Here is a 25644-nt window from a genome sequence, read left to right as displayed (position 1 = left end):
TTTTATAACTCAGGGTAGAAAAAACTTTTGGCTATTAATACCACTTTTTATAAGTACCAAAACTGGGCTTCACATTAATTTCCTTTTTCCTGATAAATGGGCTGGCTAATCTCTTCTGATAATGATGGACTAGGTAATTTGGATCTACTATCTTTTGAGGACAATTAGAAAAACTGCACAAACTATTAAAGGTATACACTTGAAACTACCTGAGAGATATCCAGATAGTAAAGAATTACCAGGCCAAGATCTGGGAGTGTTTGATAGCTCAATTTTGGGGATCACTTTTCTCCTGGATAAGTTTATGATTCCTGAGAGGACTACTGAAAAAATAAGCAGTACTTCTGACACACTCAAGAGTGCTAGGAGGATAGGAGCTAAAGTATGGAACTGGCCAAAGTGGGAGGTCAGATGAACCTCCTCGCTTTAGGTTGAGTCCCTAAAGGGCTGCACCCTGCAACTAAGGTTGAATTAGAAATAGACAGGCCTTCCAAGGGGTGCAATTCAATCTTACTGAATAGGGGCCCCAAATATTGGAATTATCCAACAGAGACTATAAAATAGCTATGCTTATAATGTTCAAGGGCATAAAATATAAGATTAAAAATTGACAGAAAACTAGAAACTTTTTTAAAATAGGAAATTCTAGGAATGCTAAAAACATAACAGAAATTAGGAACTTGGCCAATAGGTACAATAACAGATTAGACACAGATTAAGTAAATTATGAAAGAGACCAAAAGAAGATATCCAAATGAAACACAGACAAAAAGATGGGAAACACAGAAGAAAATTAAGAGACAAAGGAGAAAGTAGTAAAGTCTAATATGTGGGTAAACTGGAATTTCAGGAGGAAAAGAAGGGCAGATAACTTTTTAAAGAGATAATGACTGAGAATGTTCCAAAACTAATGAAAGGTATCAAGCTGCAAATTTAAGAAGTCCTTTGGACTCCAAGAACAATAAATAAAAAGAAACCCCTGTCATCATTGATTCTATAGACATTAAAAGGACAATAAGGACATATGATGAATAACTTTATGCCAATAAATTCAACAATTTGGATGAAATGGACACAACTGAAAATCTAAATAATCTGATGCCTTTTAAATAAGTTAAATCTTTTATACAAATCCACCACATAAAGAAAACTCTAAGCCTGGATGGTTTCACTGGTGAATTTTATCAAACATTTAAAAGAGAAATAATACCCATCTTATACAACCTCTCAGGAACTAGAGGAGGGAATGCTTTTATGAGGCTGGCATAATACCACCAGGAATATCTGAAAAAGACATTCCAAAAAGGAAACTAATATTTCTCCTAAACAGCAATACAAAAATCTTTACAAAACATTGGCAAATCAAATCCAGTAATGTATTTAAAAGATCATGGTCAAGCAAGGGCTTAATCTAGAAATGCAAGGTTGATTTAATGTTTAAAAATCAATGTAATTGATCATATTAATAAAAAAAGGAGAGAAAGCATATCGCCAGCTCAATAGATACAGAAAAACATCTGACAAAACTCAACTCCAAATCAAGATAAAAACTTTCAACAAATGTGGACAGGAAGGGAACTTCTTCAAACTGATAAAGCACATCTACAAAAACTCTACAGCTAATATCATACTGAATGGTGAAATACAGAATGTGTTCTCATTAAAGATGGGATCAAAGCAAGGCAGCCTGCTCTTATCGCTCCTATTCAACATTGCACTGTAAGTCCCAGCCATGGAAATAAAACAAGAAAAAGAAATAAAAGGCGTCTACAGATCAGAAACAAAGTATATTGCCTCTATTCACACAGTATGATTGTTTACGTTAAAATTTATAGGAATCTACAAAACAACCATTAGAACTAATCAGTGAGTTTAGCAGGTTTGTAGGGCACCAAGTCAATAAACATAAATCAACTATACTTCTGTCTACTGACAGCAAACAACTGGAAAGTGAAATTTTAAAATTTAAATACTGTACTATCAAAAACATAAAATACTTTAGGAAAAAATATAACAGAAGACATGCCAAATCTCTACACTGAAAACTACAAAACACTGCTGAGAATTCAAGAGGGCTTAAATAGAGATAAACCATGCTTATCAACTGGAAGACTCAATATTATTAAGCTGCTAATACTCCTTTAAGTTGAGCTATAGAATGAATGCAATTCCAGAGAAAACCCCAGGAATTCTTCTTAAATGAATTAAGGCCGGGCGTGGTGGCTCAAGCCTGTAATCCCAGCACTTTGGGAGGCCGAGACGGGCGGATCACGAGGTCAGGAGATCGAGACCATCCTGGCTAACACAGTGAAATCCCGTCTCTACTAAAAAATACAAAAAACTAGCCGGGCGAGGTGGTGGGCGCCTGTTGTCCCAGCTACTCGGAAGGCTGAGGCAGGAGAATCACTTGAACCCGGGAGGCGGAGCTTGCAGTGAGCTGAGATCCAGCCACTGCACTCCAGCCTGGGCGACAGAGTGAGATTCCGTCTCAAAAAAAAAAAAAAAAAAAAAAAAAAAAAATGAATTAAGCTAATCCTAAAATTCACATGAGAATGCAAAGGACCTAGAATCTCTAAAGCAATCTTGAACAAACTGGAGGGTTTAGAGTACCTGACCAGGACTTACAAAATGTACCAGTCATCAAAACTGAGGTGCTGGCAGAGGACTGACAAATCAATGGAACAGTGGCAAGCCCAGAAACAGACTCATACTCCTACAGTCATTTGATTCTTAACAAAGACACTGAGGCAATCTGTGGTGGCTATGAAAATGTACCATGCACATCTGCTGAGGGAAACAGAGTTGACTGATGGTCCCAGCTGCCAGTCTTCTGAATCTACTACCACATTTATGCTAAGACCAAGCTTTCCTTATGCTACTCAGAGCCAAGGAACACAGCAGGGTCAGTAATACTGGTCCATTCCTTTAACAGGCAACTATGGCTTGAGGATTCCCCATACGCCTGGCCAAAACTTTCTTAGAATAGCACTGCAGTCTATAACACTTTATTACATTATAATACAATAAATATTTAATTCTTATATTTATAATTATATAATTACATTTATAATTCTTTCCAACCAATCCTCCTTTTTCCCTCCTTTCCTTTGCAATTGGAAGGTTTTTACATGCTTTCTCTGGTCCCCTCCCTTTTTTTCGTCATAGGCATTCCCTCCAATAATTCTCTTACACATCTAATCCTTGTCTTGGTATATGCATCTCCAAGGGCCTACACTAATAATACAGGTGGTGGCATAAGTAGTCTAAAAACATGTGTTAGAATACTGGACTGACTTCTCCACTACCTGGTGGGCAAAGAGGATGTCATCCTGAGTGGTATGTGGGGCATGGATAGTCCCTGGCACAAGGCAATGGCCAAATTGCTAAAGATTTCATTAATGGTAACCTGGGAAAACATACTGGTAAGAATACTCTTGCATGTGAAAAGATTCAGGCATTTGAATGAAATGGGGAAAACAATGCCTACAAGGACAGTGGGGTTTGCTGGTTATTGCTAAGTTGCTATGATGCTCTGCAGAGGGATAATGAGAAAGTGAGAGCTGTTAACAGGCAGTTAAAGTCTAAGTATAAAAGCTTAGTTTGGTAGCTTACAATGAGACCCTTATTCCTAGCTATGGAAAAGCAGATACAGCTGAGCAGCCGACTGAAGATCTGTTCATTAAAGAGTTCTAGAGACATTTAAATGCTCAGTTGAAGCAGGTGTGCTCTGTTAAGGCCAAGAAAACTTGCATGAGGGCACATGAACAGAGTGGTCATAGTGGCAGAAATAAAGGCTATGTAATGAGCTCCCACACTTACCAAGGCCAATATGGCTACTTCTGTCTCTGAATGTCCTGTTAGCTGCCCATCAGATTCTAAAATGTATATAGATGCGCAAGGAGCCAAGAATAATAATCTTGAAGAAAAACAACAAGGTGGACAGGCTTGCTTTCTGGATATTGACACCAGGGTCTCATTAAGCTACTAAACTAAGCTTTTCTACTAAGGCTGTGACATTAAAAAACTGTGATACTGTTATAAAAATAAAGCCTATAAATAGACATGTATTTGTACCTACACATCAACATTATATAGTTGTATATCAACATAAATAATACACGCATTATTTATTTGTTGCCTGTATTTATGTATTCTTGATAAATTGGTCCTGCAGAGCAGTGAGGAAAGAACAATCTTTTCAGTAAATGGGACTGTCTTAATTGGAAAAAAGAAAACCTGAAACTTAACTCCTACCTCACACCACACACAAAGTTAATTCCAGACGGACTATAGATGTAAATGTGAAAGGTAAAACAACAAAGTCTCCAGAAGACGATATAGGAGAAACATATAACTTTGGAATAAAACTGTAATTCTTAAACAGGACATAAAAAGGACTAACCATAAAAAAGATTGGATAATATGGATTATATTAAATTAGTAATTTCAAAGAAAATTGAAATAAGAAATAAGCCACAGAGAGGGAGAAGATATGGCAATAAGCACATAAAAAGATGTTCAACCTTACTAGTAATCAGAAAAATGAAAATTTAAGTCACACTAAGATATTGCACACTAGAATGCCTAAAATGAAACAGAATAATACCAGAGGGTGACAAGGATATGGAACAGGAATTCTCAGAATGCTGGTGGGAGTATAAATTTGTACAACGTTTTTGGAAAACATTTTTGGCATTATCCACTTAAAGCTGAAAATATGCTTATTCTATGATCTAGTAATTCCACCTCTAGGTATACACTTAACAGAAATCCCTGCAAATGAACAAGAAACACATGCAAAAACATTCACAGCAATATTATTTATAAGAAGCCCTAAATTGTATACTAAAATATTCATCAACAGTAGAATGGGTAAATTGTGGTATATTTATACCATGGACTACTATAAAACAATGAAAAGGGACAAAATAGTCACATGTAACAACACGGTTAAATTTCACAAAATTTTAAGAGAAATCAGACAATAAAAAGCACATACCTAAAGATTCACTTTAATTAAAGTCCAAAATAGAGGCAAATTGAACTACAGTATTCAGAAACACATGCTGAGATGGCAAATGTCTAAATAGAAGAAGTGATTACCATCAATCAGGATAGCGGCTATCCTTAGCATTGGAGTTAGGAAAGGGGTGGTGATTAGGAGGGTGCACAAGAGGCACTTCTGGAGTGATGGCAATATTCTATTTCTTGACCTGGATGGTGGTTACACTGTAATAATAGACGACTGAGTTAAAAATTTTATGTACTTTTCTGTATGCATGCTTCATAATACAAAGATTAAACCACCAAGCAAAAGGAATGAATCAATTTTTGAAATCAAGATGAAAAGCCTGGTATTTGGTTAGTAGGCCCTTCTCTTTTGAGTTATTTTCTTAATGATACATAGTTTACATTGAATTATCCACATTCTTTTGCTGAGACCCTATGGCAGACATTTCTGAGATGGCTGGCTAAGGGAAAAAGTTTATTGCCAAAGAGTTGTAGAAAGTTAACCAAACCAAAAATCAAACCTAAAAATACGGCCTACTTTTAATATGCTCTAAAAACCGTAATAGAATTGAGCATAATTATTTATTTTTTGAGTGGAAGGAAATTTCTTCAAAGGAGAAAGGATTCCTGCCCACAGAGTAAATCAGGCAGATGAGATAACTCAGACATGAAAGGGATAGACAAAATGTCAAATGCCTTTGCTGCTTGTTTCAAATTACATAACTTTCAAGGCAGAATTATCTCCGACAGAATCCTTAGAAGTAAGATTTTTAGATTTTAAAGATAGCAGTATAAAGGATAGCTGGGCATGTTAAAATGGGAATAAGACAGAAATTGTGTAGGTGTTAACAGGAAAAAAAAGGGGGGACTGCATACTATACCTAAGCAGAAAGAAAACCAAGATGATGATGAGTCTAGGGGAGTGGAATGAAAAGTCTTAAAAAGATAGGAAGATTCATCTGCATGATTTGACAATGCAGGAGAGCCTGTGAATGGACTTCATAAGAAAAGATCGGACTCGCATTACAGCAAATTACACGTGAAGAATTTCTACATGGGAGTTTAATTGTGGGATTCAGATATTAAGGAGATTGGTCAATCTTCCTAAGATATAGTCCTTCCACCCCACTCAAACCCCAAACTCTGTACAAATGCAACTGTTTCTGGCAATTGTCTTTAGACTGCTGAAAAAAATCACACATAGTAAATTGGATCCACTATCGATTCATTGTCAGCAACCTTAACAATGGCTTCAATATTGTGGTAATTTCCTACTTCCTTGGAAAGTTTTCCCGTTTTTCACAATGACTATTGTTAAGCCATCTCTACTTTTCTTAACATTGTTTACACTCCTCTTATTCCCCAACCATCCTAAGCCATGTTGTCATCTACCTCAAAGAAAAAATGAATCCCAATTTTTTGGCATCAGATCTTCAATTTAACTACTTACAGCATACTTTTCTCCTTCCTGCATATGAGATTTCCTTCCACAAATATAAAATTCCTCCCCCATCCATGTCAGTGATCTTCTCCCTGCCTTATGTCCCAAACTTCATCATCTATTCTCCCAAACCTGTTCCTCCTCTAATGTTCCACCCAACAGTAAGTCAGCCCTGGAAGTCATCCTTGAATCCTTCCTCTCCAATTACCAAGCCTCGTATATCCCACATCCTAAATGTCTCTTAAATCTCATTATTTCTGTCCTCTGCCACCACCATAACTATCATCTGTCCACCCACTCTAACAGCCTGAGTGGTCTCCTGACCTCCAAGCTGACTTCTCCCTAATCCATTTACCACTTTGTAGCCATCAGCTATCTTTCCAAAATGCTGTACTGGTAACTCACTTCTTCAGTTTTATTGCCCATGGAATAAAATGCAAACTCCTTACTATGTTTCCTAAGATCCTCTTATGATTTGCTCCTGCTTATCTTTCTAATGTATTTCCAGCTATTGCATTGCTTATATGCTCTGCACCAAGCATTTGCATACATTTACACGCATCTGTTTCCTTTGCCTGGGAGACTCCACACTCACTTCAACATTTGTCTAGGTTCATCGCAAACCTTCAGTGTCATTTCCTTTTAGAGGCCTTTCCTGACTTCCTAGACTAGGACTGTTCTCTTTACTATGGGCTTCCTTGACAACATTCATTGTTCTTTGTTAATTTATCCGTATACTCCGAAAGTAGGGCTCTGTCTACTCACTGTTGTGGCCCCAATATCCAGCAGTCTCAAAACTCTGCAGGCATCAAAAAATGCTGCTGAATAAATGAAAAGATATACAATATATAATAAAAATATTAAATAAACCATTAATAATAGGAGATGTGCTCCTTTATCTGGAATGGTATACACAGTCCCTATAGATTTTCATTAAAGTTAGAAGCATAACATTTCATGGTTTTCATAGGTAAGAATGAAACGGACACTTCAAGTAATATTGGAAGCTGTTACAATGGAAAACATACTGTGACTTAATGGCTTTTGTGTCTTTTATATTGTTTCCAGGCCAGAAAGGAAGATAGGTAATTTTAATACTCCTGGAGACATTGGTGTCAAAAGAGTGGTATTGAAAAAGCTAGCTTAAAGGCAGGATAAATAAGAAATTTATCAAAAAGTCTTTGACTATAACACATACATATACACAAGGATTGCATTTATATAGATACTATAAAATATTCAAAATCATTACCACTAAACAAATATACAAAAAAGAAACTATAAATATTTTGAGAAAGATGACTTCAATACATGCTGTTATGTTTTTTTTTTCTAAAGGAAAACCAGAGCAGCTGGCCTTACAATAATGAGAAAAGGTATTGATGACTAGCCTTCTAAAAAAAAGTGCCTGAAATGTTCATTCAAGGCTGGTATTCATTCTTTATTCAGAGCCTGGTTGTCAGCTTGAAAAGCAACAGAGATTACTGATGCATTCTAGGGCCAAATCATGGAGGACATAAATTTGCTCTTAGTACAGCAGTGAATCAAGGGAGGAAAAAACTTATTTGTATTCCAAGGGTCCTATGCATTCTGTTTGGCTTCAGTAAGATTATTTTAATTAATCATAAGCAATATGGCACAACTTAGAAATAACCATAATTTGATATTTATTCCATTTCATTAGTTCAACACAGCAAAGCCATCCTTTAAATCCTGATACTGCATGATTAATATCTTGCATTGGTTTATTTGTACTTTTTTACTGAGTAGATATTACAGAAATAAAGTATTCTAAAAGGAATTTTTGAACTATTTAGGAGCTTTAAATTTATTTTAGATTTGCTTCAGTTTGGAAAAGTGGTTTAAAAAAAAAGCTGGGGTTAAGATATACGTAGTGGAGTGAAAATGAAAAAATAAACAGCAGTGTTATGTTTACTAAGGACAAAGTTAAAGCTGTGTTTTCAAAGTAATTCATGAGAATTCCCATGAAATTAAAACACATGATCAATTTTGCTGTTTTAAGAAATGACTTCAGAAACACTAATACATTTCACATTTTGGTTAGAAGAATCATTCCTATACTTTTCATTTATTAAAATACACACATACAAAGTTCTGATGAAATTAGGATTAGTTTTACATCAACTATGTTACTGAGATTAGTGGAGAAAGAAATTTTAAACAGGAGCAGTGCCTAGGAAGAAATAATTTTAAGAGGCCTAGTGGACCAAATAAAAAAGAACGTATTTCTGAACCTCTTTATGCAAAGAGATATTGTGAGTTGTGTATTTAAGACAACACCCTTGCTGTTGTGCAAGTAATCTATTTGGCAAGCTCAAATAGGAAATAACTGTGATGCAAAATGGTATGAGTATCACTTGAAAAAAGCTTATAATAAAAGAATTACAGGAATTCAAAAGGAACTTGAACCCGGGAGGCGGAGCCTGCAGTGAGCCAAGATCATGCCACTGCACTCCAGCCTGGGTGAGACTCTGAGCCCACTGTCACTCCAGCTCAGAGTGAGACTCTGTCTTAAAAAAACAAAAAAAGAAATTCAAAAGGAATATGAGCTCCAGTTGTAATTAGAGAAGACTTCATGAAAATACAGATGTGAGATGGTTGTTAAAGGGCAGAGCTTTCTAAAAGTAAAAATAGAGGAAGATGTTTCATGATTTATAGAAAACAACCTAAATGAACCTTATTATTATCTTTCAGTAAATATTTACAAAACGAAAATGCTTTGGAAGTCATCTCATCTGCCCAGATTGATTGTAAGTCATAAAAGCAGTGGTGATGGCTTAAAATGCCTTATAAATCTGAAGCTTATGACTATTCCTTCATTAGGAAAAGATATAGAATAACTCCCTTTTCCTCCATAATGACTGCATTTCATCCCAAACACCACTGCTGCTAGGTATTTCCCTCTCCTCCTTCTGTCTCCTCCTGGGAAGGAGAAGAAGGATCAGCAAAACAAAGGCCCAACAGATTGAAAGCTTCAAGGAAGTAGAATAAACACAGAATATGTGAATTAAGGATTAAAAAGCATTCATTGGATTTGATAATAGAGGTAAATAAGTGACATCAACCAAAACAAGCGAAGCCAATTGTCTCCCCTGTGGTACACAATGCATTTTTTTTTTTTCCTGATTCTATGCTTGTGCATGACCCTGTTGAGTAGTACACCAACTCAACAAGAAGGTAGTTATTACCCAGTAACTTTCATTCTTCTTAGGGTATGAAAATTGGCCACTGAATGTTCTGTTCCAAAATTCCCTCAGCAAGTTAAGCTAAATATCTAGATTAAAAGATTATTTTGATTTTAAAATGGACACTACATATCTGGCTTATTTAGTCTGCAGGCACTTTTTCATCTTCCAAAAATGTTCTGAAAAACGAAAAAAGTCTATCATAGACTACTGAGCATATATACTGTAGGGCTTTACTGATTAACATGCCTGCTTCTATTATTAAGAAATCTTCACCAATTTCCTTTTGTAACATCCTTAGCTGCTTCAAAACCAGTACTATTAGGTTTTGGTTATCTCGCCCCAAATATATATATATATATATTTGAGTTTTATAAAATATACATACTAGTTGCCTCCTTTTGACTGTAAGAGCACTTAGACTTTAAACTGTGACATATTTTCTTGAGTTAAATTTGACAATATACATTTTCATGACGTTGGAAAGGAACTTCAAATGGCTCTCTAATCTCTTGTTCTTTCTAGGCTACCCAAAAGAGCAAATCAAGTATTTTATTAAAGCTATCAGAAAATGTTTTTTTAATGTCCAAACTGAATTGCCACAATAGAATTTGGTTTATTATTCCTATTCTATAAAGATTACAGGTCATTAGTTATCTGCCTAGATAGCCTCCTCCAAATTATCAAGTTACAAAGTGAGCTCGCACATCAACCATCTATTGCCACAATAATGCTGGCAGCTCAAAACTTAGGTGTAAGACAATAAGCATTTATTTTTGCTCATGAATTTTGAATCAGTGGGCTGGGCTGGGCTAGTCTAGGCTAACCTTGTCCAGGCTTGCTTATCTGTCTACCACCAGCAAGCGAGTTTGGGCTTGGCTGGTCTAAGATGGTCTCACCTGAGATACCTCTCCTCCATGAGGTTTCTGATCTTCAGCCAGGCTAGTTTGGGATTATTCTCATGGCAGAGGTTTGAGAGAGGGAGGTAGGGAGATGGAAGGAGAGAAGGCTAAAACTTGCAAGGTTTCTTGAGACCCAGGCTTAGAACTGGCACAATCGTCACTTTTGCTACATGCTATTATTAGCCAAAGCAAGTTTCAGGGACACTCAGATTCAAGGGCGTGGGAACAGAACTCACCTCTTGATGGGAAGAACTGGACATTGTACTGCAAAAGGAGTAGATATAGGCAAGGCTGAAGACCACAGTCACTTCTACAATCAACTTACCCAAACTTCGTTGAGTTGTTTCTTTAAATGAAGTAATCTGATATTAATGGTGCTTCCCCTCCACCCCTAAATCTAAGTTGTGCAAACATTAACTCATTTTATCATTGCAAAATACAATTTTTCTTTTTTCTTTTTTTTTTCCAGACAGGGTCTCACTCTGCCTAGGCTGGAATGCAGTGGCATGATCTCAGCTCACTGCAGCCTCAACCTCCCCAGCCTCAAGTGATCCTCCCACCCCAGCCTCCCAAGTAGCTGGGGCTACAGGCACACCCCACCATGCCCGGCTAATTTTTGTACACTTTTGTAGAGACGGGGTTCTCGCCATGTTGCCCAGGCTGGTCTCAAACTCCCAGGCTCCAGTGATCCACCAGCCTCAGCCTCCGAAAATGTTAGGATTATAGGCGTGAGCCACCATGCCTGGCTGCAAAACGTAATTTCAAGAACACTGTTAAACTGAAATTAAGGTTTGCTGAAATTAGATGACAAGTTGAGGTTTTAATTTAAAACCACAAACAGTTGAGAAATATAGAGTTTATGAACTTAGGAGGAAAATGACATAAAAGCTACCTTACACAGTAGACAATATGAAGCTGTGCAATTAAGAGGAAATTATGTAGCTTAAGTGTTTTTTAAATTTTCATTCACTATTTAAAGCCTACCATAGAGTATTTGATAAATTATGATAAATCATTTTATTCAAACAGAAACACTGATGAACTTTTAAAATGAACCATTTATTAAATCAGACTGTTATTCTTAACAGTTATGTAAGTTACATGTATGTTTAAGTCAGAGTATTTCACATGGAAAAGTTTTTAACTCCTATAGGCAAGCAAAATCATATCACACAATATATAAGTGGGAAGGGGATACTGCTAAACATTCAAATAAGGCAAGTATATAAAAACAATAAAACAATAATGAAAAAATTCAAGCATTCCTTTAAGAGAATTCAACACTACAAGCTAAATGTACTTTCTGAGTGTATTCATATAATCAAGGCAGTGTTTCTTCTTTTAAAACATCAGGAAATGGAATAAGGCTCATTAATAGATACAGCTGCCCTCAAGATTTCAATTCAGTTGCTTTCTTTAAATTAAAATTCACAAAGTACACAATTAAGATATATCAAAAAACTGAATCTGCTACTCTAACAACAGCTGTCCATGCTTAATACTTAGTGGTTTATTTGACCAAATTAGTCTTTTCAGGGGGAAGAAAAAGATAAGCCACTGTAAAACATTTAGTTTGAAATGTATGCTAATATTTTCCTTAGAAATCAAAAGTTATGGAGGAAAAGGGTCATTTATTATAAGGAAAAGAAAGCAAAACACTAGAATGACCAACATTTTCAAGGAACAAGCACCACAAAGGACATTTGCATTCAGTTTTGTAATATTTATCAATGCATTTTTCTTACTCCAACCAATCTACTTCATCAAATTCTGAATCATCTTCCGAATCACTATATTCAACAGCAATACGGCGAGACAGGATGGTGGCAACATCATTTTCAATGCGTTCATGTTTAGCTTCCTGTTCACGCTGCTCTTCTACTTTGCGTAGTTGAATACCTGATATAGTGAATCCAAACCATTCATTTAAATCAAAATACTAAATACTAAATACTTGATATTATTAACATTTCTGGAATAAAATCAAATACACATGAGAAATACTAATAGGAAAAATAAAAAGATCAGAAAAGAATGTGAAGAAATCATACTGAGAGAGGCATTAAATCTTTATGTTATCTGTGTTATTAGTTGGTAAAACTTACCAGGTATCCCAGTAGGTATCTAAAGTTTATTTATCCATCATGGTCTACTATACCTCCTTGCTTACCACCCCCTAAAAAATTAATGAGGTGGTACATTTCTTCTATCATCCCAATGGTCAAATAAATTAAACATTGTTGAATATATTTTCTGTGGCTTCATTATCCATTGTACTTGAGGGAAAGGCACTATTATTCATTCTATATGCTCAGTGCCTGGCCTACAGTCATTGCTTAGGAAATAATGACAATAAATGACTGAATATGAGAAGTCTTTCCTTTGTTACTAAGGGAAGAACCTCACTCCTTTAAAGGCATCTGGTAGAGTAAGTGTCATGGATACCCGAAATGAACAGCCTTAACATTGAAGAAAATACTATTTTTAAAGGAGTTAATATACACATTAAGCATAATATAAAGGGTTTTAATTAAATATTCTATAACACAAGTCTGATATATTAAATTTCTCATTCACTCAATAAACATTTTAAGGATACCTACAAAGCATGAAAATAAAATGATCAAATGTGATCTATTTTCTGGAAAATGATTTTAAATATAAGTTGGATATAGCTTTACTTTCTAAAGGCCATTAGTACACAACATGATCACCTAAAATTTTATAAATAAGGAACACATTTTTGTCTTAAATATTTAGAAAGTTTCCAATGCTACTATAGCAATGCTTTTCATGGAGCTGAGAAAATTACCTTTTCGTATTGCTTCCAGTAGCACACTCCTGGCATCACTGATTACAGGTAGGGTTGATGGATGGCGCTTTGGCTCAGAAGCAGGTATAACTTGTGATGGAGGAGATGGAGGCATTAATGGAACATGGGGACCTGGGGCAGTAGATGGAGTTGGATGTAGCCCAGAGGGAGGATGAGCAAGAGCTGTAACTGTGACAGGTGATGATGGTCGAATGCCAGGTGGAGGCAGAGGAGGCGGTGGTGGGGGTGGAGGCAGCCCCTGAACTTCACCTTGTGGGAGTGGATGAACTGGTACAGTTTCACATACTGGGGCAGCTCTAGCTACTGGTGGAGAGGGCTGTACTAGAGGAGGTGCAATTGGAGGAGGAGCTGGGTGAAGAACTCCAGGGGCAATCTGAAGAGGAGCTGGAGGTGGTGGTACTGCTGGAGCTTGCAAAGCAGTGGTTGGAGGTGGAGGTGGGGGAGGCACTGGAGGGGGAGGAGTTGAAGTCATTGAAGCTCTTAATGAGGAAGTTGACAAGGCAGATGGAAGAGGTGGTGGAGGAGGTGGGGGAGTGGGGCTCACAAACACAGGTGTTCTGCCTGTAGCCGGTGACTGAGGGCGATTTTCTATCAAACCTGTAGCAGAACTGAAATGACAAAGAGATTCTAGCAAGTTATTAAAAGAGAAAAGCCTAAAGAAAAAATCTAACCACACAAACTATAAATGACTATCTGTAATTATATCAAAATAGATCCATTAACATGCTCCTATAGAAATTTAACATCTTCAACAGTATTTAGGGAAAAAAAGAACTAAAAGCACATCAACAAAAAAAGTTAATGAGTGGTGCTTTGGTTTGTAATAGTCTAAATAGTCTCATTCTTTCATGCAACTTTTGCATCCACTCAGACATTTTATGCCCACTTTGATAAATAAAATGCTCAATTCTATACTGACAGGAGTCTCTGTAATGACTCAACATTGATCATAATGCAATTTTGTAGCAATACTTGTGGCCAATATAATGTTGTATTTATACTGAAACTATTAAGTCTCATCATATGCTATTTCAGTTACATCAATGACAGCTAATTACAAACCACAGAAAGAAATTCACAGCTCTCTCTTTTCCTGAGGATGGAACATCAAATGAGTCAGTGATAGAAAATTGGATTTTTAACTGAAAATTGTAAAGCTGATCTCTATATCTCTATTAGAAAATTTCCCTACTATTTCTCTATTAGAAATTTATCATTTGGATAATAACTGACAAGATTAAACTTCAAAATAGCTTTACAGAAAGATTATTATGAGCAACTGCCAATCCTCTCTGAAATTCTTTAAGTATTTTCCTTAATACCAAATTAGTATTAATAATCACATCTTTGGTTCCCATTTCTTAGACTGTTACCCACATTCCAAAAAATCCTTAATTTTTCTTAATACACTGCACATGATATGCTTAATAACAACACTATAATAAAATGAAACAGGCTTTAGTCTTTAAATTCTTATTAGCTAAATTTTCCTAGGAGAGTGTGTCAGCTCTAACCAGAAGATTACAAATAATGCCCCATAGACCAAATCAGACCTGCTCCCTGTTTTTATAAACAGAGTTTATTTAAATGCAGACACATTTGTTTATGTATAGTCTATGGTGGCTTTCATGCAACAATGGCAGAATTGAGTACTTGTGACAAAAACTGTAAGCCCTGAAAGCCAAAAATACTTACTATCTCATCCTTGAAAGAAAAAGTTACTGACTCCTAAGATAAAACATCATATGCTTGTTCCAACATACCTGATACAGGTGGGTATCGGTTTCGCATCTCCTGCTCCATGCATTGGTGGAGGCGGAGGTGGTTCATGTGGTCTGACTAATACCCTTTCCTCAGCTCTAGTCAGAAGCTCACTCATCTGACTAAATGGCAAGGCAGAAAGTGAGTACGATCCATCCATATGATCCACGTATGTCTGAGGTCTAAAAGAAATATACAGTATCAGTGAATTTTTCTTGAATTATTGGGAGGAAAAGTGTTCTACATGAGATATTAAATATTTAAAGTTTATCCTTTCAATGCCAACATTTTAACTATTTTTAAGAAACTTTCAGAAAAGTATTACATTAATCCTGCTTTTAAAACAAAGAATGCTGCTCACAATGTAACCCTTACTTGTTGATTTAGAGATCTACTATGATGACCATCAGTTATTTTATTATTTTATAACAGAATACTAATTCAACTCACAGGATGAAAAGCATTACATACATAATCTAATAAACAAGAAAATAATTAACTTTTAGCAAATTGTGTGGAAAGCTATCTGCCTCTATTTCAGTTTTTTTCTTTACAAGAAGATGCCAATGACAGAAAGGTAGAATAGGAAAATGAGTTTTCTACTATTAGTATATCTCAGTGTGCTCTCAAATGACTTCTAAAAGTCTTGCACCAGAGAGAAAGGCCTCCCCGATACTAACAGCACAGAGGTGGCTAGCTATATTGTTTCTGTCCTTCTGTTGTTTTAAATGTGCAAGGGTACTCAGAACACAGCTGAGTAACATAGCAACATGTGACTTAGATGTAAGTAAAATTTCAGATACCTCGAACATGTTAAGATTTATAAATATTTACTAGTACATTCTGGGGACAAAGTTGGATTTAACAGATGTACACACAGCAAGTCAGAAATTACTGTATTTAGTGAGCCAGATAAATACCTTAATTACTCAACTGTAGTAGAAATAAATGTGTCTATAATTTTTTAATGTCAATTCTTTCAGTAATACAGATAAATAGTATCTCTCAGATGTATATTTCTCCTAAAATAGGTCAAGATGTTGCACACTTATGGCCCAATAATTTATATGTATATTACTTAAAAGAAAACCTTAAGCTCTTCTCCATTAAAAAATCATATGACTAGGCTGGGCACAGTGGCTCACGCATGCAATCCCAGCACTTTGGGAGGCCAAAACAGGCAGATCACTTGAGGTCATGAGTTCAAGACCAGCCTGGCCAACATGGTGAGACCCCATCTCTACTAAAAATACAAAAATTAGCTGGGCGTGGTAGCGTGTGCCTGTAATTCCAGCTACTTGGAAGGCTGAGGTAGGAGAATCGCTTGAACCCAGGAGTTAGAGGTTGCAGTGAGCCAAGATCACACCACTGCACTCCAGCCTGGGTGATAGAGCGAGATTCTGTCTCAAAACAAACAAACAAACATGACTATACCCAAGTAAATGTCTTCATAGAGAGATGCCAGTTTAATGTGTTTGCTGGTAGTATGTTATTTAGTTAGGGCCCCCGGCCACTGAGAAAGGAAAAAGACCTATTCTTTTCTACAAAAGGGATGAGTACTTTTGTTTGAAAGTCCTAATGTATCTGAGGTGGGTGATGTGGCAAAGAAAGGAAGACAGGGGAAAGCAAAAGGAACAAAACAGAACCCCTTCTTCACTCCTATTTTATATGCAGTAAATCAATAGTATTTCAAAAAAATCCCAGACCCTAAACTTCCATTACAAAATTCTAGCAGACTGTGCCCGAAATATTGAGAGACTATTGAGATTTCACACTAAAGCTAAAACAACCCTAAAGATCAGCCACTCCAACCACCTCTTTCTACAGATGACAAAACTAAAGTCCAGGTATGAAAATGACCTGCTCAAGGCCTGACTTTAGTAGGCCCACAGCGGTAGGGATTTTGAAGTAATCTCTATATTTATAACAGGGTCTGCCTGTTCAACAGTTTAGGACTCAAGACTTAGAAGTACAGATATTACAAATAAAGCCAATGTTTTATCATTTTTTTTAAAAAAACAAAAACAAAAGTAAAGAAACCTTGTTTCAAAATGAGAGGCTGGACCATTAGCAACTTCAATATGCTTATGTAAGAGATTAGCATCATCTTCAGCCAGCTCTGGACCTTGGGCCAGCTTCTGCCATTCTCGCCGCCTGTCATGAGGTGCTCTTGGCACTTTTTCTGGTTCATGAGGACGATCTAGATTTTTCTGCTATAACAGATGTATTGAAACAAAGTCAAATGCTTAAGTGCTAATTTTTTAAAAAAGAGGTTATAACAATCAAAATAACATTCTAACATCAACACTAAAAAAGACAATGTCATCGTAATATAGTAAAAGTAACACAGAAATGGTTCACTTGTACATTCCGAGTTAAATCTTAGCCAGTGTGCTGCAGTCCCAGTTTCCTGCCATGTTTTGTTTAACCCCTAATTCGAACTGATGGCGCCAGACACAAAATAGTACGCCTAAAGAATACAATTTGAGGTCAGAAAGTCTTTCACATGAAAAAAGATTCATGAACCCTTGCTCCACAGGCATTAGTTTGAAATTTCTACCATTAATGGCATTGCCTACCTCTAATCAAAATGTAAAAATGTACTAAGGTTATGTTATCTGGGAAGTAACTGATTAGTTAGCCAACACATTAGAAAAAAATTCAATTATCTAATTAACCCATAATAACTATATCACTCAACAGAAAACATTGTCTTTAAACAATAAAACAAAAAGTGATTCAAAACTGGGGGAGAAAGTATAGAAAGGGCTAGAGTAAGTGTAACAAATTCAAATGCCCAAAGCGGCCAAGCGGATAACATACATGAATGAAGTCAGTCGGGTGTAAGATGGGGCATGTGGTGAGCTAGACAGATATGTCCATCTCAGGCACTCTAGTTCCAAAATTTAAAAACCTCTGTGTTTGGCAAATGAAACACACCCTACAGGCATAATCTGGCTTGCCAGTCACTAGTTTGCAAATGTTAGCTAGAATACTGGGTTACCATCTAGCAAAGAAGACAATACAACGGCATTATACAGGGATTAGGGAAAGCAGAGATAGTTACAGGAGAACCAGAGAGATGATAAAGACAGAACTTGCCTCCTTCATAATTCAGCCTAAATCTAACTTTGCTTCAACCTTCTGTGTTTTCAGTTATCATTAACATGAAATATAAAGCAGATAGAAGTGAATTTTATTAGAAAGTGGAAAATGACAACAGAAATAACAGAAATTTCATGTGAATATAATAACCTCTCCAACACATTTAGGAGAGAAACGTTTAGGATGTGCTCTGTAGCCAGAAAATATTAGCTTAATCTACGTTACCAATATCTGTACAAGATTCCATTGTTCCTTCTTACCAAAATGTTCCTCTCTTCCTTGGTCCACCTAACTAACTCCTATCTGTTCTTCAAGATTCATTATAAGCTTTGTTGGAAGTGTTTACCCTGGCTGCTAGCTAAAGCAGATGCTATTTTGTGTTATCTAAACCCTTTATGCATACCTCTGCTACGGCACTTATTATGCCATACTCTAATAACCTAATTGCTCATCTGCTCCCCATCAGACTGTGTTCTTTCTGTGGAGTTATAAAGACTTCAGTATTTAACTATATGGACCCAATAAAATAAAACTTTCAAAATACAAGATTAATGAAGTTCAATATATGCAACAAAACACAAATATACAAAAATTAACCTCAATTTTTTAATCTCTTGTAATACCTTCTGCTTCCTCTTTTCCTTCCTCTTATCCTCTGTATCTTGCAACATTTTTTCTTTCCATAGATCAAAGAAATATGAAGGATTGGTATAAAACTTCAGACCTTCTTTACCATCATCTCTGAAATGTATCAATTAAAACACACATTAGTAAGACTTAGGCACTCAGAACAGAAATAATTTCACTAAAATGTTTATCCTCTTATATCAATAAAATACAGCTCCTGTTAAAATATTGACAAAATAAAATTGAATATTGCACCAATAGAAAATTTCTCACAAATCTGAGGAAACAAAGAAAAGAGGAAAACCAGATGCTTTTCTGAGTTAGTACTAATACTTCAAAGTACAGCTGGGCAATTTTCATCCCTAACTTCTGCTGAATCCCAAATTTTCTCAAAAGTCCTTTGGGCAATTCCAATAATTACAAATAGCTCTGCCAAAGATAAAAGCCTGAAAAGACAATAACATCATCTAGAATAGAGAAATTTTGAAGTTTCTGCCAATACTATGATTTATCTTACTAAATCCAAAATACATCACGTAATAGTCATTCTAATAGTCACATTTATATCTAATGATCTGCACACTGACTTATAATTTCAAATAACTCTCTAAATACTATTTTATTCAGGATGTGTCATACATCTTAAATTATCCATTTAACAAACCACGTGAAAGAACTTCAAAAAAAGGTTAAATAATTCCAGATTTTATTCAAAGTGGTAAAAAACATTTTAAGGTACTACCTATTCATTATATAAGAAGTTAATGCACACAAATCAAGAGTAGACGAAACAGGCCGGGCGCAGTGGCTCACACCTGTAATCCCAGCACTTTGGGAGGCCGAGGCGGGCGGATCACGAGGTCAGATGGAGACCATCCTGGCTAACACAGTGAAACCCCGTCTCTATTAAAAATACAAAAAATTAGCCAGGCTTGGTGATGGGCACCTGTAGTCCCAGCTACTCGGTAGGCTGACACAGGAGAATGGCATGAACCCGGGAGGTGGAGCTTGCAGTGAGCCTGAGTGACAGAGCGAGACTCTGCCTCAAAAAAAAAAAAAAAAAAAAAAAAAAGAGTAGACAAAACAAGCAAAAATTATAATGTTTATTTTGTTAGAAGGACAGAATTTTGAGCTTTTTCCATTTGGTTAAAAATTAAATTAAAAGGACAATAATGACTCCTTATCTCTTTATATTAATAAGTTTACCAGTGGCTTTTCTTAACTTGTCAAAACAACTCTTTTGAATAGGTCTTGTCTTTTGTATGCCAGAATCTTAGGAATTCATCCAGTGAATAAAACAAAGGTTTTTGCAAAGGTGGTGGACAGAGAGGGCTCTATGTGTTGGCTAGAAGCCCAATGAAATAAAGAATGTTTGGGGATTTAGCATTTCAATCTGAAGTCTGAGATAAATAATAGGGCTACCATTTATTAACCTACCTACCTATAAGGAGTGAGTATATTGAGAGGTGGAGGCTGTTCACAAACATCGTACGTCTCCTGTAATGGAATAGGCAAAGTCTTGCGATCAAAAAGCTGCTGGTCTTGAATTGTAGAACTTCGGAAAGCTTTCCTCATTGTTATATCTTGCAAAGACACTGAAACAAAAATCAAGAATTCATTTTATTTTATTTTACTAAGATGATTTAACATAAGGGCAAATTCATATACTGTATTTGTCTAAAAGTCAGCACGGTTCAAGAGGTTGTGACCTTAGTGGCTTATGAATCAGAAACCACATTATAAATGTTCTATCATTATATTTACCCTTATCATTCTGTGCCTAATTTCCCAATCAGATAGGTTTTAATTAACCTTTGATTTCTAGGGCTCAGAAGGCCCTAAAGACATCTGAAACATATCTACATTTCAACCAAATATACCTTTTTCTTTCTTCTACCTGCCATCATGGGCCCCCACCAACTTAGGTTCTCTTCTCCTATTTATCTTCTTTTCCATCTCCCTTTATTCCTTCTTTTTAGCTTACATCAGTAACTCTGAAAGGAATTACTTACTTATTAGTGGCACTGTGGGTTAAACACGCTGTTAACCTCTACACTACGTATGCTATAAATCTTTTGTGTGTACTATCAAGTTAAAACAAACTTTACTGTAAAGGAAATATTTTTAAGTATTGGGTGATCTATATTATTCTTTTTAACTTATATTTTATCTGAACTATAAGGATTTCTACCTAACTATAAGCTCTTGAAGACTCAGACTATCTTATACATTAGTATTCCCAGTAACTAGCACAGCCCCATCACATATGTGATGATTTAAAAATAACTTCATTTATTTTGAACTGTGCAGCACGTTAAAATAACAAATATACAAAAATGCTGCATTCTTAACTCTTAGAGTGATTTCCTGATATTAAAAAATAAAGTAGTTTCTTAGATATTTAATATGGCCTTAAGTATACAGACAAATACCCTCATAGCAAGGTCAGTATAACAATCCTAACAATTCTTTTTTTTTGAGACAGAGTCTCACTGTGTCACCCAGGCTGGAGTGCAGTGGTGCGATCTCGGCTCACTGCAACCTCTTCCTCCCTCCTCTTCCGTCCTCCTCCTCCCTCCTGCCTCAGCTTCCCAAGTAGCTGGGACTACAGGCAACTGCCACCACGGCCGGCTAATTTTTTTTTTTTTTTAATTTTTAGTAGAGATGAGGTTTCACTATGTTGGCCAGGCTGGTCTTGAACTCCTGACCTCGTGATCTGCCCACCTCGGCCTCCCAAAGTGCTGGGATTACCGGTGTGAGCCACCACGTCCGGCCAACAATTCTTAAGTTATCCTTCTCCCTAAAATAATTTTCCTATCATCTTCTCAAGTAAATTCACTCAACATGAACACGGGACCAATGGCACAGGTGGTGCAATAGGCTGGCTCTGCAACGGCGGCACCATAACTGCATTTCTAGCAATTCCACTGCTGCATGACCTGTAACACACTTATAAATACTAAAATAAAATTCAGAGAAGCAAAAAGTTTTTCCCCACTGTCACTAAAAAGTGGCACTGGAGATACAGTATTTAATGAGTACATACTATATGTGCTAGATGGTTTCACTAACTTTCATTTCATTTAATCTTCATAATTCAGTAAGATATGAATTATTCCATTTTGAAATATTACAAGAAAGCCAAGGCTAGGACATAGTATATAACTGACCTGAGGTTAAACAGTTAATAAACAGAAGAGCCAGAACACAGAAGTCAGATCTGTTTGCCTTTAAGGCTAATTTGTTTGCCACAATACCACACACTGTTTTCAGGCTCCTGCCAGAAGTGGCTTGTGTTGTCTGCAGTCAAAGTGGATCAGTTCTTGCCACTCTCCTACCCCACTTATTAATCAATAAGTATGTAACTAAGATGAAACCTAGTGTTTAATCTCCCCAAACTTCCTTGGTAAAGGATATAAGAAACATGTAAAGTAATAAGCATGTTGTACTTTTCTACCTTCAACTCCTCCCATTTATCGCTTGTCTATAAACTGACCATTGTGGTGAAGCCCCTTCCACTTGCCAACAATAACATCTGATATTAATAAAATAGAATTATAAAGCAATAAATCGGTATAATGTTTATAAACATAATTGACTTAAATATAATTGTACAAGTCTTTGTTTAAAATTCATTTAAAAATATTTTCGAAATTAATAGTTTTCAGTTACTACAAAATGGTTAAAAAAAAACTGATATCACACTATGCAATTTAGTACTGTACACATTATGTTATTTTTTTTGAACTCCCACTGAATTAAAAAAACCAAGGTTAAATAACTGAAAACTCCTTCAATACAACCTCTCCAAAACAATTTCAAATGAAGTAGTTCAGCTTTTAGATTCTGAATTCTTCCCCCACTGCTCCACAAAATTTTAAAGGAAACTATGTATAATTCTGACAGTATAGTTGTTGAAATATTAAAATTTGTTTTTTAACACAAACATCTTATTTACTGTTATCTGTATTTTCACTTTCAAGTTTAACGGTGGTTCTAAGACATTTGTTAAAATGTAACAATATTTTGAAACTAAATGTTGACTTTTATTTCTGTTACATATGAGAACTGCCCGTGTATTTCTCTATTATTTGATGGCATAAATTTATATTTAAGTTAGAAATAGTTGAGCTATCTAAAAAACAAATTTTGGCTATAAATTATATATCTGAAAGCATGACCATAAAGTATTTTTTCATCACTAACAATGATTTTACTTCAAGAATTCCATGAGGTGTAATTAATGTATTGATACATGCACATGTTTCAAAGGACACCACCAAGAAAGACAACCTAAAGAATGGGAGAAAATATTTGCAAATCATTATTTGATAAAGGATTTAGATCCAAAATATACACAGAATTCCAACAAGTCAAAAATAAAAACACAAATAATCCAAATTATAAATGGGTAAAGGAACTACATAGACATTTCTCCAAAGAAGATATACAAATGGCCTATAAGCACATGAAAAGATGTTCAACATCATTAGCCATCAGGGAAATATAAATACACATTATATGAATTAACCTTGAAAACATTATGCTAAACGAAAGAAGTCAGTCACAAAAGACCACATATTGTACTATTCATTCATATGAAATATCCATACAGACAGATCCATACAGACAAATCCATATAGGCAAATCCATACAGACAGAAAGATCAGTGATTGCTAGGGGTTGAGCTGAAGGGGAAACAGAGTGACTGCTAATGAGTACAGGGCTTCTTTCTGGAGTGATACAAATACTCTAAAATTGATTGTGGTGATGGTTGCATAACTTGAATATACTAAAAAACACTGAACTGTACACTTCAACTTTAAATGGGTGAACTGCAAGGTATAGGTAGGTTGTGAAATATATCTTAATAAAGCTATTTTTTAAGTATTATTCCTTTTTTTCTTGTATCCAGAGCCCTGAGTTTACATTTTACAAGTGGTAGAAATCTAGTGTGCCAAGTATTTACCTCTCCTTATTTACACATTAGATTATTTCAAAAATAGCTGGTTCCATCACTAAGACATCCGTCATTACATTATATTTTTGTTCTTTCCAGTGACATCCTTTAGTATTTTTATTGTTAAAGTTCAGATCTATTATATAATTTGCATTTACACGAAAAATTATATCTATTATATAATTTGCATATATATTATTTAATGCAACAAAAATATTTTGAAGAGAGTGTAAGAAATTCCATTAAACAATTCTCTGTGGTAGATAAGTGCAAATTATGTTCTTAGTATTACATTTCTTTTTGTAAAACAAACAAAAAGAGGCATTTAGGAAACATCGGCATTGAACGTATTCTATCAAGGCATAAAACATGATTTTACCACTGAAGTTTCTACAGTTATTTTAGCTTATAGGGTGGCTTCCTTACCTGATTATTCCTGATTTAATATCTTGGTATAGAATGTTTACACCCTACATACTGGCAATTTGTTTTTGAAATGTTCATTTAAAGTAGGAAGTTGCATTCAGTTAAATAACTAGTAAGACTTTAGCAATATGCACATAAAAAAGCATATTAAAAGCAGTTATATGCCCGGGTGCGGTGGCTCACGCCTGTAATCCCAAAACTTTGGGAGGCTGAGGCAGGCAGATCACAAGGTCGGGAGTTTGAGACCAGCCTGACCAACATGGCAAAACCCCATCTCTACTAAAAATAAAAAAATTAGCCAGGCATGGGGGCAGGCACCTGTAATCCCAGTTACTCAGGATGCTGAGGCAGGAGAATCACTTGAACTTGGGAGGTGGAGGTTGCAGTGAGCTGAGATCGCGCCACTGCACTCCAGCCTAGGTGACAGAGTGAGACTCTGTCTCAAAAAAAAAGTAGTTACATTCTTGAAGAGTCAAACCTAAAGATTTCAGGTAATTTTCTAATAGTTTTTATTTCTAAGACAAAAGTATACAAATAAATTATAAGGGAGAAAAGAGAAAGAGAATGAAGAGAATGGAGGAAAATATCTGGTTAAAATGACTTATTTATGCCAAAATTAGGAGCTGTTTAGTGTACAAAAAGAAGAGATTTAAAACAGTAGAAAAGAAAAGCCAGGAGAGTCATACCGATGGCATTTTTAGATAATTCACTGATTTATTACAATATGTACACCAAAGGACATGGGTATGATCTGTAATACATTCATGATTAATATTGTTCTTAAATATATCATTCATCTCATCTAACTTAAAATATATACACAGAAGAAAATACAATATTAATAAGCTTACATTCTTCTTCCTTTGGATCAAGCTGTGTAACACTAACGGATAAACGGTCCACACGTTCTTGCAATGAGTTGACTCTGAAGGAAAAACTATGTGCTTCATTGAATAATTCTCCAAATATATCTTCAGCATATTTACCTAAGCAAAAATGAAACATGTATCATAAAATTTAATATCCAGAGCACTGAGTTTTTATCTTTGCAAGCAGTAGAAATCTAGCATGATATTTGCCTCAGATACTTTGTGATCAGAGATAAATATTGAACAATGTAATATTAAAACTGGTGTCCTGTTGAATTTGGCATTTATTTGGAATTACAGTTGACCCTTGAACAAAATCATTTAACTGTGCTAGTCCACTTACATGTGGATATTTTTCAATAATTACACTGAAAATTTTAGAGATTTGAGACAATTTGAAAAAATTTGCAGATAAACCACATAGCCTAAAAATATTTAAAAATTTAAAAAATATTTTAAAGATACGTTATGAATGCATAAAATATATGTAAATATGAGTGTATT

General features: G+C 35.5%; 2 protein-coding genes across 4 annotated transcripts in view; one reads left to right on the top strand and one right to left on the bottom strand.

Annotated features, from left to right (window-relative positions):
• GTF3C6 (general transcription factor IIIC subunit 6) overlaps window positions 1–25644 on the top strand; it is a 1097326-nt gene that overhangs the window by 198113 nt on the left and 873569 nt on the right. The gene's annotated exons all lie outside the window — the stretch shown is intronic.
• WASF1 (WASP family member 1) overlaps window positions 11600–25644 on the bottom strand; it is a 73658-nt gene continuing 59613 nt past the window's right edge. For 2 of the 3 annotated variants that reach the window (XM_050789054.1, XM_050789055.1), the window contains exons 3-9: window positions 25123–25257; window positions 20327–20480; window positions 18882–18999; window positions 17194–17366; window positions 15156–15335; window positions 13372–14000; window positions 11600–12458 (exon numbers count right to left, since the gene is read on the bottom strand). In XM_050789054.1, the coding sequence (XP_050645011.1) occupies window positions 12301–12458; window positions 13372–14000; window positions 15156–15335; window positions 17194–17366; window positions 18882–18999; window positions 20327–20480; window positions 25123–25257 (1547 nt within the window). In that variant the 3' untranslated portion in view covers window positions 11600–12300. The remainder of the gene's footprint in view (window positions 12459–13371; window positions 14001–15155; window positions 15336–17193; window positions 17367–18881; window positions 19000–20326; window positions 20481–25122; window positions 25258–25644) is intronic. The other variant, XM_050789056.1, reaches the window with a different exon arrangement.

The sequence above is a fragment of the Macaca thibetana genome, chromosome 4 (genome assembly GCF_024542745.1).
Source record: "Macaca thibetana thibetana isolate TM-01 chromosome 4, ASM2454274v1, whole genome shotgun sequence".
Lineage (NCBI taxonomy): Eukaryota > Metazoa > Chordata > Mammalia > Primates > Cercopithecidae > Macaca > Macaca thibetana.
Note: the sequence above shows the minus strand (reverse complement) of the source record. Positions and strands in the feature narration are given on the sequence as shown.